The sequence below is a fragment of the Pecten maximus genome, chromosome 1 (assembly GCF_902652985.1).
Source record: "Pecten maximus chromosome 1, xPecMax1.1, whole genome shotgun sequence".
Taxonomy (NCBI): Eukaryota; Metazoa; Mollusca; class Bivalvia; order Pectinida; family Pectinidae; genus Pecten; species Pecten maximus.
In genome coordinates this window covers 13,149,006-13,166,886 of record NC_047015.1, presented here as the reverse complement: position 1 = coordinate 13,166,886, position 17,881 = coordinate 13,149,006, and the positions used below count along the sequence as shown (strand labels likewise).

The 17,881-nt window shown below is 36.7% G+C and overlaps 1 protein-coding gene across 1 annotated transcript in view; it reads left to right on the top strand.

Annotated features, from left to right (window-relative positions):
- The window catches only part of LOC117325434 (solute carrier family 22 member 4-like), a 61,304-nt gene that overhangs the window by 33,450 nt on the left and 9,973 nt on the right, over nucleotides 1-17,881 (top strand). The window contains exons 2-6 of the mRNA XM_033881638.1: nucleotides 5,484-5,868; nucleotides 6,009-6,237; nucleotides 6,554-6,746; nucleotides 7,814-8,047; nucleotides 11,999-12,133. Coding sequence (XP_033737529.1) covers nucleotides 5,548-5,868; nucleotides 6,009-6,237; nucleotides 6,554-6,746; nucleotides 7,814-8,047; nucleotides 11,999-12,133 — 1,112 coding nt within the window. The 5' untranslated portion in view covers nucleotides 5,484-5,547. The remainder of the gene's footprint in view (nucleotides 1-5,483; nucleotides 5,869-6,008; nucleotides 6,238-6,553; nucleotides 6,747-7,813; nucleotides 8,048-11,998; nucleotides 12,134-17,881) is intronic.

Genomic DNA, 17,881 nt, shown 5'->3' with positions numbered 1-17,881 from the left:
CCGCTCAGCGTTTAGTGGGGGAGCCATTTCCACTGGTACGTCTGGTGGTTCTGGTTACCGGGTATAACCAACCTGGTATCAGATGAAGTGTATCACTGGAGCCATGCACATACTCAACAATATCATAATCTTAATCGATTCGGGTGTATTGAAGGGAGATAACGCGGGTGTTTGTTACTGTTTGGTTTGATACAATCAAGTTTCAGGAGCAATTAAGCCAAGTTGTTTTGAGTATTGCTCAAGTGTTGCAATAAATACTACATATAGCTTCTCTTGCTAAATTCGGTTTTCTAATTACAAAACACAAAAACGCAATCGGTTTGATGACCAGGAAATTCCCACTTTCTGACAATTTATATTTAAAAGGAATGTTTACTAGATATGCAGTTTATATATACTGTGCATGCACTTCTACATACTGTACATATATCTAGTTCTTCTATATACTGAGTATGTCTATATACTGAGTATGTACTTCTATATACTGAGTATGTACTTCTATATACTGAGTACGTCTATATACCGAGCACGTCTATATACTGAGTATGCACTTCTATATACTGAGTATGTGCTTCCATATACTGAGTACGTCTATATACTGAGCATGTACTTCTATATACCGAGTACGTCTATATACTGAGTACTTCTATATACTGAGCATGTACTTCTATATACCGAGTACGTCTATATACTGAGTATGCACTTCTATATACTGAGTATGTGCTTCCATATACTGAGTACGTCTATATACTGAGCATGTACTTCTATATACCGAGTACGTCTATATACTGAGTATAAATTTCTATATACTGAGTATGTACTTCTATATACCGAGTACGTCTATATACTGAGCATGTACTTCTATATACTGAGTACGTCTATATACTGAGTATGTACTTCTATATACTGAGTATGTCTATATACCGAGTACGTCTATATACTGAGTATGCACTTCTATATACTGAGTATGTACTTCTATATACCGAGTACGTCTATATACCGAGTATGTCTATATACTGAGTATATACTTCTATATACTGAGTATGTCTATATACCGAGTACGTCTATATACTGAGTATGCACTTCTATATACTGAGTATGTACTTCTATATACTGAGTATGTCTATATATCGAGTACGTCTATATACTGAGTATGTACTTCTATATACCGAGTACGTCTATATACCGAGTATGTCTATATATTGAGTATGTACTTCCATATACCGAGTACGTCTATATACTGAGTATGTACGTCTATATACTGAGTACGTCTATATACTGAGTACGTCTATATACTGAGTATGCACTTCTATATACTGAGTATGTACTTCTATATACCGAGTACGTCTATATACCGAGTACGTCTATATACTGAGTATGTACTTCTATATACCGAGTACGTCTATATACTGAGTATGTCTATATAATGAGTGTGTACTTCCATATACCGAGTACGTCTATATACCGAGTACGTCTATATACTGAGTATGTATGTCTATATACTGAGTACGTCTATATACTGAGTACGTCTATATACTGAGTATGTACTTCTATATACCGAGTACGTCTATATACCGAGTATGTATGTCTATATATTGAGTACGTCTATATACTGAGTACGTCTATATACTGAGTATGTATGTCTATATACCGAGTACGTCTATATACTGAGTATGTACTTCTATATACCGAGTACGTCTATATACCGAGTGCGTCTATATACTGAGTATGTACTTCTATATACCGAGTACGTCTATATACCGAGTACGTCTATATACTGAGTATGCACTTCTATATACTGAGTATGCACTTCTATATACTGAGTATGCACTTCTATATACTGAGTATGCACTTCTATATACTGAGTACGTCTATATACAGAGTATGCACTTCTATATACTGAGTATGCACTTCTATATACTGAGTATGCACTTCTATATACTGAGTATGCACTTCTATATACTGAGTATGCACTTCTATATACTGAGTACGTCTATATACTGAGTATGCACTTCTATATACTGAGTATGCACTTCTATATACTGAGTATGCACTTCTATATACTGAGTACGTCTATATACCGAGTATGTACTTCTATATACTGAGTACGTCTATATACCGAGTACGTCTATATACTGAGTACGTCTATATACCGAGTACGTCTATATACTGAGTACGTCTATATACCGAGTACGTCTATATACCGAGTACGTCTATATACCGAGTACGTCTATATACCGAGTACGTCTATATACCGAGTACGTCTATATACTGAGTATGTACTTCTATAAACTTAGTGCGTCTATATATCGAGAATATTTTATGGTTTCCTGCTGAATAGAATATCGATGTATTCTGTCATACGAGTGAAATTTATGTTATTTTAAACGGGAATTCATCCAATTTTCTCTTTAATGCATGTTTATGCTGAAGAAAAAAAAAGTCAAAAAGTACGAAAATCAGTTGTATTCATGACGTCGGTTCTTCATGACATTACTCCGCGTCAACTTGACGGCGCCATTTTGAAAGGACTGATCAGCGCAATTTAAGCGTTTTCTGCTGTTATTGGAGAATCTGTGCATGACAGAATATTTCGATATTTTCACTCGTGCGAAGAAAATATCGATATTCTGTCATACTCGTGAAATATATTAAACGAGAAACCATTCAATATCCTCTCCATATTTCACTGGCAAAAATGCAACTAACTTCTATACTGAGTACGCATATTGAGTATGGTACTTCTATAAAGTAAAAGAAATGCCATACATGTAGGACTGTGAATTATACCTTCTGCCCCTATTGTATGATTCGTGTTCGTAAGAGGCGACTTAATTTGAGATATTATATTCTCTCTTCTTTTTAATAACTTCTTGCCTTTAGTCGAACGTTCGCCCCTTTGAGATAGGCTTTTTGTTCTGTCAGACCCGAGTCTATAAAAATGACATTTGTTACTACTGCTTAGCGCTCAGCATTTTTGGATTGTGACGACTAGTTATTAGTATAATGTGACCGGGTGGGATGTCCTGCATGGTGTCTACGGCAGTAAGCTTCAGTGAGGTAGCACTATAAAGTCGACATCAATTCCGCGCTATCATAAGAAGACAAACATACCGCAGCCTCCCAAAAACACACACATATACGACTGAATCTCGCACACAGGGGATGACCTGAGCTGTTGACAGGACGTCAAACAAAACCAAACCAAACCAGACCCATTCTACTGTTTCCCTTGACACTGCCCCACTTTGGCATTTATTTCAGCGTTTACCCCTGTAGGGAAGACTTTGGGTTCTGTACCCTGGCCGAGACATACCAGAGTCTATAATAACAGTATTGGGACGACTGGTTCGCCCGTTATCAGTACCATGTGACCGGGTATGTCTTCCTGCTTGGTTGCCTCTGTGAGGTAGCACTATAACTTCTGACCAGTTCCGCGCTTTATTTAATGGCAAGTTATGCATCATAACAATGAAATGTTTTTTAAAGTTCAAAGAAAAATATTATTAATAACTTTCAACAATTTTCAATCGTTATGAATGGTAGTATAAAGTCGGTCGAGAATGCATTTTGTATGCGCTCTGGGTTTAGTTTAAACATATTTTATTTGGAAATATTCAAAAAGAATTGGACACAAGTTGTATAACTCATAAACGTCCTTTTCCATAAACATGTATGTGTTTAAAAATGGCAGCATTTGTGATCTAATATAAAGATATATATGTAAGAAAACAACATTAATATGTAAGATGACAATACACAATTTCGTGTGCTATAACAGTACCCAAAGTTTACGTCAAGGTTATTGAAATGCATTAAGCAAATAAGTACAGTGAACATGACCTAGTTATTCAAGTGAATATCATACACACTATACATTAATAAGTCAAATAATGGTATATTACTACAGTTAGTAGTATATAGCAATCACACATCGTGCTAATGTTTCAGTTTCCTGGTAGCCTGATCCATCGTGTCAATGACTCAGCTTCCGTGTTGGTCATATCAACTCTTGCCACGTTCACCGAGTCATCGGCACGATTGACCACGCTCCACACTGATTAAACCAATTACAACATATATCACAACTTAATATATACAGTGTATATGAATACATTGGACTATTAAGCATATATTTTCAATATATTTGTAAGTATGTCAGAAATAACAAAAACTCAATTAGTAATACAAATGAGAATATGCATTTAAAATGAAGTGAAGACAAAAAAAAAGTGTTTTTTTTTGTGTGTGTGTCCAAATCACCGCTCTGTATAAGACGATGTCGATAGTCATTTACATATATGCTTAAACAGTTGGACAATGTAGAGTGTAGGGACACACATATTGATAATACAAACATCCGGTGGGTACTGGTATGAAACAAACAATGAAATAAAAACAAAAACAAACAAACGCGAAAAGAGAGAAAATGAAAAATGTAGTGAAACATGATGAGTAATCCAAAACATGTACATGCATTGGAACTGACGGTTCCTTATTGTAAGAAGGAAAGGCAGCAACAGCATTATTAACAATAACAATTAAGAACGGTAACCATATCGAAACGGATGTTAATGGAATGTCCCTTAAACCGTGTTCGGACTAACCCTTTCCCTCTGGTAGTCATGTGAGGACATTCGGTTCATTGTATGATCATCTAATCATGATAGATAGATGATATAATGTAAAACTACAGTTCACAGGAGCTTATGGGCAAGAGGTGGTTCCGTGGTGGAGATGAGTGTCAGTAAACGTGATTTCACACCAGATCTAGTATTTTTTCCGCGGATGATGAATGAACAGTAGACCGTATACCATTCATAGATCAGCGTTGAAAGGAATAAATACTCACTTGTTCTATATTGTTAAGATATTAAACGCATTGCATGCCAAAACTGTGTAATAAAGCTGTTATCAATGTGCCTAGTGGTTTTTATTATTGCAATGTGACGCACATCTGTACATAAGGTTGAAGTTCTGATTCAAAGAAAAAACATAATTAGGAGTTAGATTATCTCACGACACCTACAAATGGCGCTGGCCAAACACACCGCCAGTTTTGGCTCAATACTCTATTCACAGAGGATGAGTTATGGCTGCTGGGCCCGGTATGATAGATATGTTCTGCAACTTTACATCTCAGATCAATCCATCTTAATTAATTACCAGATATTTTATTTTAACTGCTACGTTTTGTTTGCAGTGGAGTTATCTCTCTGAATGAGCAGTAGGTAGCATGCCTTCAGGTACAGGTCTTTAGATCTGAGAGCCACGACCATGGCCATCTGCCAGATATATAGACGCATTTATATTGAGTTTCATACCGGGGAGATTTGTGTTGTTTGTATTGAGCGTCATACCAGGAGGATTTTTGTTGTTTGAACGGAGTGTCATACCGGGGAGATTTGAGTTCATTAACCGTTTAAATAACACTCGTCATATGTTGACTACAATCCATATATATTATCTATTTTTTCTTCCAGCCACCATTGTGACAGCTGCCATGTTCACGATCCAGCTACGTTAAAACCATGATTTCCGAAGACCATGACATGCGATGAAAGCGCCAAAGCATTTGAAGCTATCCTCAGTCGTACACGTCCATTTGGATTCTACCAGAAGCGTCTATTTTTCCTCACCACCCTGTTACAATCCCTGTGCTGGGTGATCCTGATGTACCTCAACTTCCTCAAGAAAAACGCATGGGTGGAACAACCGTGCTTGAAATCGGTAGCAAAAGATATCATTTCCGTAGGAAACTTCACAAATAGTACCGAATCCCCTTTAGTGCAGACGACAGTCATCCAAGCAAGAGCGTGTCTAGAGACGTCAAACGTCACCACAGAGGTCAAATGGATATTGCCAAAGGTATGCTGCTATATTTCGTTAAAACTGTTGAAAAACACACTGAGTTTTCGGTTAATGATTTCTTCGTTGTAATATTAAATGAACATAGATGAATGCTCATTTTTTTATGTAAGAGTGGTTGGATGTACTGTCTGTTACAGTGGATGACCTGGGGACCAGACGCCACCCTTTATGAGTACATATGGTATGGTCAGAGTAGTGGATTGATCGCTGGCGCCTTCGTTGGAGGTTTTTTTGGCGACCTTGTCGGCAGGAAGGTCATCTTGTTCTTCATGTTCACAGGCATGTCAGTGGCACAGGGCATGGTTGCTCTGTCAGAGGACTGGTTTAACTTTCTCATATTCCGAAGTCTCGTTGGACTTTTTGCTGGTATGAAACATTCGGTTTTGGTGTTGTCTGGTTTTAGACTATGATTGTTGCATCGTGTCAAATAGGTATATCGTGTACCCTAATACCCTAATACCCTAATCCTGACTTTTTTTTTACAATGGAGTTTCTTGATTGATGCATTGTTCTCATGATAAAATACAAAGAAATCTAGATATATATTCTTATTTAAGTTATCTGTTGTATTTATTTGCCTTATCTTGAGTTCTTCACCTATATCGTCGACAGTACCTGTACATTCATGTTTACAGGAGGATTCGTGGTAACCAGTATGTTCCTGTACATTCATGTTTTACAGGAGGATTCGTGGTAACCAGTATGGTGCTGACGGTGGAACATATAGGACAGAACTGGCGGGATGTTTGTGTGTGCTCATGTCTGTGGACCCTTGGTATCGTGGTCCTCTCCTTCGAGGGCTGGCTCACACAGCACTGGCGATATCTCGCCATCGCCACATCTGCCACAAGCCTTCCTTTCATTGGTACATATTTGTGAGTACTTCCGAACAACTCCAGAGTTGTAATGAGGTCCCATCATCGGATAAAAAGTCTATAATAACATCCCATTCATTAAGTGATTGGTCCGTTTTAATTCATTAAGTCTATATTTGTAAATTATTCCAGGAATATCACGTGAGAACGGGTCTGTAACTAAAGTCAGCAATTACAGAATGTAAAGAGTTATGTATGGGGAGTTAATATATAGGTCACTGTGATACATGACAATTATATCTACGTTCTTCATTTCCATCAATGACGTAGTTCATAAACATTGGTAGACGAGCGGGTTTCGTCTCGTCGCCCTTAACGAGACTGTTATCACTGACCCTACAATGTATCAAAATAATTCATTGGCCGTGATTAGTCCCGGGGGACGGGGTTTTATTTCCAGAACTGGGGCATCAATTACAATCTGACCACTTTCCAGTATTTATTGTCTGTGAGTTGGCAGCGCTGGCTACAGGGAGAGGCTATAAACCGTTATGTGACTTATTGTTCTCTAGGGCCGCTCTCCGTAATGGACCTGTAAGTCTCAAACATACCCTTCGTCTAAGGAAAAGAACGATATACTCCAACCAAATGATTTACAATGACACAATGGTAATTGGTCGAAAGTACCCATTCCTTTTTCTCCGAAGAATTTTGAAATGCTATCGATGCTAATTTCTGCAGACAGCACAAGATGCCAGTTCTTGTTACAAAATATGTTCCGAACATATTGGCAATGTTACTTAAATACCGAAACGATCGACAGACGAGAGTTCTGAGAATTTTTATTGTACTGTACTGACCTAGGTCTGGGTTTATAGACATTTTTTGGTCAAGGTTTTTCTACTTATAATTATTGTCAGAAAAGAATAATAAAAAGTTTGTTTGAAACTAGAAATACCTGTTTGACCCGTATGCATGAGGGATATATTCTATAAAATGCCCCGACAGTCCACACCAGCGACCAATCATTTCAGCTTTATCTTGTAACTTATATTACATTCAACATTTGCCAGCCTTTCTCCAAATTAAGGTTCGTGGTTCGTGTACTCTCTGTTTTGTATCCATAGCATATTTCCGGAAAGTTTCCGATGGTACGGATGTCGAGAAAGATTTGCAGAATCTGAAGCTGCTATCAGAGAAATTACGTCTGCTAATACTACATCAGTACCGGATGTGACGTCACTGTGTGATCGAGCTAGGCTCGCCGTCCTAAATTCTATGCACAAGAGAACTCATACCTTCACGGATCTGTTCCGTACCAGGAAATCCTGCAGATATACCATTGCTGCCATCGTGTGTTGGTATGTCTCTTTCAAACGTCCCTGTTTATTAATCAACCAGGCTTTAGTTTTGCTTGCTTATTTCGTTCGATCGTCATTTATTTACTAAATTATGCACAGTAGTCATCATGATTTTACAGATTATTAGCTTAAACTGGATGTCATATATTATAGTGATATTTGTTTACATCAGAACCACCTACTAATGCTCTCACTCCCGGGACCGTTGTTCGTTCAGTGTGTCATTTATCGTCGTGTAGAAAAAATAGGAACTAGTGTGCGTCTTTATTGCGGATTTACTTCTAATGTGACAATCATAATCTCCCTACTAAATATCTCCATTGTAACATAATCTCCCTACTAAATGATCCCCCTACTAGATAATCTCCCTACTAAATAATCTCCCTACTAAATATTCTCCCTACTAAATAATCTCCCTACTAAATATCTCCATTGTAACATAATCTCCCTACTAGATAATATCCCTACTAAATAATCTCCCTACTAAATATCTCCATTATAACATAATCTCCCTACTAAATAATCCCCCTACTAGATGATCTCCCTACTAAATAATCTCCCTACTAAATATCTCCATTATAACACAATCCGCATAATCTCCCTATCAACATCAATATCGACATAAGTACCAACCACAGTATCAACATTATTATCAACATCAGTATCAATATCAGTATCAATATCACTATCAACATCAGTACCAACATCAGTATCAACATCAGTATCATCATCAGTATCACTATCAGTATCAATATCAGTATCAATATCACTATCAACATCAGTATCAACATCAATACCAACATCAGTACAAACATCAGTATCAACATCAGTATCATCATCAGTATCAATATCAGTATCAATATCAGTATCAATATCACTATCAACATCAGTATCAACATCAGTACCAACATCAGTATCACTATCAGTATCAACATCAGTATCAACATCAGTATCAACATCAATACCAACATCACTATCAATATCAGTATCAATATCAGTATCAACATCACTATCAACATCAGTACTAACATCAGTATCAACATCACTATCAACATCAGTATCAACATCAGTATCAACATCAGTATCAACATCAGTATCAACATCAGTACTAACATCAGTTCCAACATCAGTATCAACATCACTATCAATATCAGTATCAACATCACTATCAACATCAGTACTAACATCACTATCAACATCAGTATCAATATCAGTACTAACATCACTATCAACATCAGTATCAATATCAGTATCAACATCAATACCAACATCAGTATCAACATCAGTACCAACATCAGTACTAACATCACTATCAACATCACTATCAACATCAGTATCAACATCAATACCAACATCAGAATCAACATCAGTACCAACATCAGTATCAACATCACTATCAACATCAGTACCAACATCAGTATCAACATCAGTACTAACATCAGTACTAACATCACTATCAACATCACTATCAACATCAGTATCAACATCAATACCAACATCAGAATCAACATCAGTACCAACATCAGTATCAACATCACTATCAACATCAGTACCAACATCAGTATCAACATCACTATCAACATCAGTATCAACATCACTATCAACATCAGTACCAGCATCAGTACCAACATCAGTATTAACATCAGTATCATCATCAGTATCAACATCACTATCAACATCAGTATCAACATCACTATCAACATCAGTATCAACATCAGTACTAACATCAGTTCCAACATCAGTATTAGCATCAGTACCTACTATCAGCATCAGTTCAAACATAGATTTTGTTTTCTCAGTAATTATACACGTTTTAGTAAAACTGCACCATTCTGGAATAAGATATATACAGCCTCCAGTATCTTTAACTTAAGATTTTCTGTAGGAAAGCATTACATTGTATAAGAACAGTTTTAAGCGAGAAGTTTCCTCAAAGTGTAATAACTCTTTCCTAAGGAAAACTTCAGGAATTTTCTTGATTTAAGTAACGTGGCTGAAACCGGGTCCCGACATATTCCAACTCCGACTGTAATTACTCATTATTTCCAAAATAAAATGACTTGACACAAACATGTTTAGTTTATAATATGCTGAGGTATCATCTTACGAACTTGTAAACAATTTGTTTTGTAGTTTTGAAACAACAGTTATATAATATTGTAAAGGTTCTATCAGTTTTGTAACAACAGTTATATAATAATTTAAAGGTTCTATCAGTTTTGTAACAACAGTTATATAATATTGTAAAGGTTCTATCAGTTTTGCAACAACAGTTATATAACATTGTAAAGGTGATATCAGTTTTGTAACAACAGTTATATAACATTGTAAAGGTTATATCAGTTTTGTAACAACAGTTATATAATATTGTAAAGGTTCTATCAGTTTTGTAACAACAGTTATATAACATTGTAAAGGTTCTATCAGTTTTGTAACAACAGTTATATGATATTGTAAAGGTTCTATCAGTTTTGTAACAACAGTTATATAATATTGTAAAGGTTCTATCAGTTTTGTAACAACAGTTATATGACATTGTAAAGGTTCTATCAGTTTTGTAACAACAGTTATATAATATTGTAAAGGTTCTATCAGGTTGGTAACAACAGTTATATAATATTGTAAAGGTTCTATCAGTTTTGTAACAACAGTTATATAACATTGTAAAGGTTCTATCAGTTTTGTAACAACAGTTATATGATATTGTAAAGGTTCTATCAGTTTTGTAACAACAGTTATATAACATTGTAAAGGTTATATCAGTTTTGTAACAACAGTTATATAACATTGTAAAGGTTCTATCAGTTTTGTAACAACAGTTATATGATATTGTAAAGGTTCTATCAGTTTTGTAACAACAGTTATATGATATTGTAAAGGTTCTATCAGTTTTGTAACAACAGTTATATAATATTGTAAAGGTTCTATCAGTTTTGTAACAACAGTTATATGACATTGTAAAGGTTCTATCAGTTTTGTAACAACAGTTATATAACATTGTAAAGGTTCTATCAGTTTTGTAACAACAGTTATATGATATTGTAAAGGTTCTATCAGTTTTGTAACAACAGATATATAACATTGTAAAGGTTCTATCAGTTTTGTAACAACAGTTATATGATATTGTAAAGGTTCTATCAGTTTTGTAACAACAGTTATATAATATTGTAAAGGTTCTATCAGTTTTGTAACAACAGTTATATAATATTGTAAAGGTTATATCAGTTTTGTAACAACAGTTATATAATATTGTAAAGGTTCTGTCAGTTTTGTAACAACAGTTATATAATATTGTAAAGGTTCTATTAGTTTTGTAAGAACAGCTATATAATGTTGTAAAGGTTCTGTCAGTTTTGTAACAACAGTTATATAATATTCTAAATGTTCTATCAGTTTTGTAACAACAGTTATATAATATTGTAAAGGTTCTATTAGTTTTGTAAGAACAGCTATATAATGTTGTAAAGGTTCTATTAGTTTTGTAAAAACAGTTATATTATATTGTAAAGGTTCTATCAGGTTTGTAAGAACAGTTATATAACATTGTAAAGGTTCTATCAGGTTTGTAACAACAGTTATATTATATTGTAAAGGTGCAATAATTTTTGTAACAACAGTTATATAATATTGTAAAGGTTTCTCAGTTTTGTAACAACAGTTATATAGTATTGTAAAGGTTCTATCAATTTTGTAACAACAGTTATATAACATTGTAAAGGTTCTATTAGTTTTGTAACAACAGTTATATAATATTGTAAATGTTCTATCAGTTTTGTAACAACAGTTATATAATATTGTAAAGGTTCTATTAGTTTTGTAAGAACAGCTATATAATGTTGTAAAGGTTCTATTAGTTTTGTAACAACAGTTATATAACATTGTAAAGGTTCTATCAGTTTTCTGTTTAAGACGTTATACATACTATTGAAGTGTATTATTCCACTGACCCAGGTCCGTAAGCTGCGCCGTCTACCGCTGTTTACTGGACAGGATGGACAGTCTCACTGGCAATGTTTACATTGATATTTGTATCACCTACACCATCGACTTGCCCATCGTCTTCTCTGCCATCGTCATCAACAAATGGTAGGTATCAATTTAAGTATCTGTAGATAAAAGAGACATAGTAAAACAAAAACAAGTCAATGGTAATAGGTAGCATGTGACAAGTAACACGTAGGAAGAAGCCAGTAGACAATAGCTAGTAGTTAGCCAGTAGGTAATACCCAGTAGGTAGTAGTCAGTAGAAAGTAGCCAGTAGGTAGTGACCAGTAGGTAGTGACCAGTAGGTAGTGACCAGTAGGAAGTGACCAGTAGGAAGTAGCCAGTATGTAGTTACCAGTAGGTAGTGTCAATTAGGAAGTAGCCAGTAGGTAGTGACCAGTAGGTAGTGACCAGTAGGAAGTAGCCAGTAGGTAGTGACCAGTAGGTAGTGACCAGTAGGAAGTAGCCAGTAGGTAGTGACCAGTAGGAAGTAGCCAGTAGGAAGTAGCCAGTAGGTAGTGACCAGTAGGTAGTGAGCAGTAGGTAGTGACCAGTAGGTAGTAGCCAGTAGGTAGTAGCCAGTAGGTAGTGACCAGTAGGTAGTGACCATTAGGTAGTAGCCAGTAGGAAGTAGCCAGTAGGTAGTGACCAGTAGGTAGTGACCATTAGGTAGTAGCCAGTAGGTAGTAGCCAGTAGGTAGTGACCAGTAGGTAGTGACCATTAGGTAGTAGCCAGTAGGTAGTAGCCAGTAGGTAACGTAACTTCAGGAACGCCAAAGAAAAGTCTATATCCCTAACTAAATTTCACGATACACTTGGTTCCAAAACAAATTTGATAACACAAAAATTTGACGGAAAACAACGTGGGATCTAAATCGTGAGATATCAAGGCAACATGCAAATAAGAATTCAATAGTGCACTGGGGAAAATTCATCATGACAGAACGAACACGTGTTTGAATGTAAACACAAAAACATTCGCCATTATGACTTATAGCAATGAATAGACAGCGTTCGGAGGTATGTTTGGTAGCTCATGTGATGGAATGTCATTAAAGAAGAAGCGGAGAGAGGGCATGTGATATTCCTTGAGGATAACAATAGTGACCAGGGGAATTTTTACAGTTTTAGACGTTTGTGATCATTTTAGATGATAACAGATCTAAACCATTTTGCTTCATTATCTCCACAGAAATGCCTTTGATTTCGGCGAAACGAATTACATAGAATGGAAATATTGACAACTATGTTGTATAGAATTGTAATGTAATGAAAGAGTCGTATAATCTAATGTCTAACCATCAAAAGGGATACACTGTTACGTAATATACCGCACACATCGACTCCACCACCAGGGTCCTCTGTGGGAGAAATATTCCATGATTTTATCATCTCCAGTATTAAAGAATTAGTATGAAACATAAACGGGATTCCTGGCCAAGTCAGCACGGTCCTTAGTGCACGGTTATGTGAACGTAACCATTCATTAATAACTACAGGATACGCTGTTTAGAGATAGAATGTATTCGAAATGGAGTAAATCTAATCTTCATATGGACATTAAATGGTTATACACTCCAAATGTTCTACATCACACGAGACTATGGGTCTATTTACGTGATTTTTACAGATCACACTCTCAACGATCACCCTGGGATCTCTGTAAGTTGGGCTAGTAGAAACAGTAGGCTCGGTGTGGTATATACCGAAGGAGACTTATAGTTTCCACACCATATATTGATTCGCGTTTCCCCGGTTACTCGTTATTCATTTTATTTGTCATATTTTCAAGAGCTTGATAAAGTTTGATTTAAACAACAAACTGCCTGTGAAAGTCATTACTTTGAATAGTAACCGTGATAAACAAGTAGGTGTCCGCCATATGCAAACTATTCTGTATTCTTCCTCTCTCTCAGTATCACCAAGATTACTATTGACCTTTGGAAATCACCTCGTAGTTTTCAATAAATCAGTGATGATATGGCACAAAGATTATTTAACTCTGTGTATGCTCCAATACAGTGTTCCGACAACTCAGGAAAATGCAGAAAGTAACAATGAGGGAAGTAACAATGAAGTTACAATGAAGGAATAAACAATGGAGGAAGTAATAATGGAGGAAGTAACAATGGAGGATGTAACAATGAGGGAAGTAACAATGGAGGAAGTAACAGCGGAGAAGGTAACAATGAGGGAAGTAACAATGGAGGAATTAACAATGGAGGAAGTATCAGTGGAGGAAGTAATAATGGAGGAAGTCACAGTGGAGGAAGTAACAGTGGAGAAAGTAACAGTGGAGGAAGTAACAGTGGAGAAAGTAACAGTGGAGGAAGTAACAGTGGAGGAAGTCACAGTGGAGGAAGTCACAGTGGAGGAAGTAACAGTGGCGGAAGTCACAGTGGAGGAAGTAACAGTGGAGGAAGTAACAGTGGAGGAAGTAACAGTGGAGGAAGTATCAGTGGAGGAGGTAACAGTGGAGAAAGTAACAGTGGAGGAAGTAACAGTGGAGGAAGTAACAGTGGAGAAAGTAACAATGGAGGAAGTATCAGTGGAGAAAGTAACTATGAAAAAATTAACAGTGGATGAAGTAACAATGAAGGAGGTAATAATGGCAGAAGCACAATGAAGCAAGTAACAGTGGAGGAAGTCACAGTGGAGGAAGTCACAGTGGAGGAAGTCACAGTGGAGGAGGTAACAATGGAGGAAGTCACAGTGGAGGAAGTCACAGTGGAGGAGGTAACAGTGGAGGAGGTAACAGTGGAGGAAGTCACAGTGGAGGAAGTAACAGTGGAGGAAGTAACAGTGGAGGAAATAACTATGAAAAAATTAACAATGGAGGAAGTATCAGTGGAGGAAGTAATAATGGTGGAAGTAACTATGAAAAAATTAACAGTGGAGGAAGTAACACTGAAGGAGGTAATAATGGCAGAAGTACAATGAAGCAAGTAACAGTGGAGGAAGTCGCAGTGGAGGAAGTAACAGTGGAGGAAGTCGCAGTGGAGGAAGTAACAGTGGAGGAAGTAACAGTGGAGGAAGTCACAGTGGAGGAAGTAATAATGGAGGAAGTCACAGTGGCGAAAGTAACAATGGAGGAAGTTACAGTGGAGGAAGTCACAGTGGAGGAAGTAATAATGGAGGAAGTCGCAGTGGAGGAAGTAACAGTGGAGGAAGTAATAATGGAGGAAGTCGCAGTGGAGGAAGTAATAATGGAGGAAGTCACAGTGGCGAAAGTAACAATGAAGCAAGTAACCGTGGAGGAAGTCGCAGTGGAGGAAGTAACAGTGGAGGAAGTAACAGTGGAGGAAGTAACAGCGGAGGAAGTAACAGTGGAGAAAGTAACAGTGGAGGAGGTAACAGTGGCGAAAGTAACAATGGAGGAAGTAACAGTGGAGGAGGTAACAGTGGAGGAAGTAACAGTGGAGGAAGTAACAGTGGAGAAAGTAACAGTGGAGGAAGTAACAGTGGAGGAAGTAACAGTGGAGAAAGTAACAGTGGAGGAAGTAACAATGGAGGAAGTCACAGTGGCGAAAGTAACAATGGAGGAAGTTACAGTTACATGTGTAATGTCCATTATCACAAACTGTAAATCCTTACAAAAGTAACCCTTTCATTTCTAAGCTCATTGTTCAATTGCAGTTGTGACAGCAAGACTGGTCCAAACTATCGTAATACATGAAGGGTCCAAACTAACGTTGTACATTAAAAGGGTCTCAACTAACGTGGTACATCAAGGGTCCACACTAACGTGGTACATTAAAAGGGTCCACACTAACGTGGTACATTAAGTGGCCGAACTAGCGTGGTACATCAAGGGTCCACACTAACGTGGTACATGACGAGTCCAAACTAACTTGCTACATTAAGTGGCCAAACTAGCGTGGTAGATTAAGAGTCAAAACTACCGTGGTACATGAACGGTCCAAATTAACATGGTACATGAAAGGTGCAAACTTACGTGGTACATTATGGGTCCAACTAACTTGATACTCCTTACATTAAATGTGGATTTCTAGTTACTTACGGATTCGTGGAAGCCTACATCATGGGGAAAATCAGCTGGTTTTATTTTCAGAGTGGATTAATTCAATTCGACTCATCATCATTGACAAATAGCAGCTTGAAATCTAAAAAGTTAACAAAACACAAGTTTGCATTTCTTGATGTTACCACCAATAAGGTTGTGCCTGCAGGTAAACATAAAATAGTACATTTCCTGTGCGTCCTTTACCAAAAACAAATGCTAGCTATCTACGCTTCATTATTGCAGTATTTCAGTTAATTTCTGTTAATGATCAATTTACGGACCTGCCTCGGTTATACTGGATTCCAAAACTTCACCATATCCTATTTTAACGTCTGGTTCGGGCCGTTCTACTACATCCATAGCAAAACTGTTTCCTTTTTGTGTCAAACGTCAGGGTAATAAGCGTATTGTAATACTATATAGGTTGATTGGATGGAATATTGATTTCGAAGAACTTCTTTCATCTGTTCCTGAAAATTTATTCCATAGCATTTTATTATTCTACTCTTTACACTGTCATACCTTGTTCTCTTATGAGATTTTTTTTCCATAGAAATTATACGTCGTTGTAGTAACATGGATGTGAGCGTATTTCTTAACTAACGTCAAGTTTAAACACGCCTTTGATGAAATCCTGAGAAAGATTGAATTTCTGTTGACAAGATCTTTGGTGGTGGATGGCATCAGTTTTTTAACAGTTTCCAAATAGACTTTTGACGAGGAACCATCTGTCTTCCTCTCTCTCTTCCGGCTTCGCTCGAGGCTGATTTCATCAAAGATTTTATCAGAACAGGTAACTCAGCCCTGTAAATGTCCAAGTTCAATCGGAATTCACTGATATATTACGATTCACGCGATAGATGCCGGCTGCTGACAGAAAAACTTCCGTGGTATCAAGAAATGCGATTTGATATGAATTGATATGCCTAACAGTTTATTGTAAACATTCCGATCGTCATCTTGACAACACTATACATATGTTCTCAACATCTTCATCTTAATTTTTACAACACTATTTCTCTGTATTGTAAACATCCTCATTTTGTCAACACTATATTCTCTTTACTGTAAACACCCTCATTTTGACAACACTATATTCTCTTTACTGTAAACATCTTCATCCTCATTTTGACAACACTATATTCTTTTTACTGTAAACATCCTTATCCTCATTTTGACAATACTATATTATCTTTACTGTAAAAATCTTCATCCTCATTTTGACAATACTATATTCTCTGCATTGTAAGCATCCTCATCCACATATTGAATTTATTCTATGAGTTTGACCTAGATTTAGGTGATGGTTGTCGCAGATGAAGTCGAAAATGTTCACTGGTTTCATCCTCTTTGTACATTTTCAAGCTTCTTCCTGTAACTCTACATTGTGTTGCTATTGTTTTATCAGTTTTGGTAAATAATGGCGGTATTCTCAGAGGTCAGAATGTAATCTCGGGTGAGGGTCCGAGGTACATGGTTCGACGCTCCCTATCCATGTCGGTTTGTGTTTCTCGGGAAACTGAGAAACAGCTATTTCAGGCCCCGATGATGACGTCATACATGCAGTGGATGACTTTCTGAACAGACAAGAAAAGGAGTTCTACAAAAGTGTCATTGAGGCCCTTAACCACCGTTGGCAAAAGTGTATATATATTGAAGGGGATTATGTTGAAAAATGATACCATATGTCCGGTAAAATTCAATTCCTCCGATATGAGGCTCATAACATATCAATCAGCCCATGTATGCTACAAATATACACAACATTTTTTTACTTGTTTAGGATAATCAATATTTTAATTCACCAAAGCGTCGTTAGAACTTGT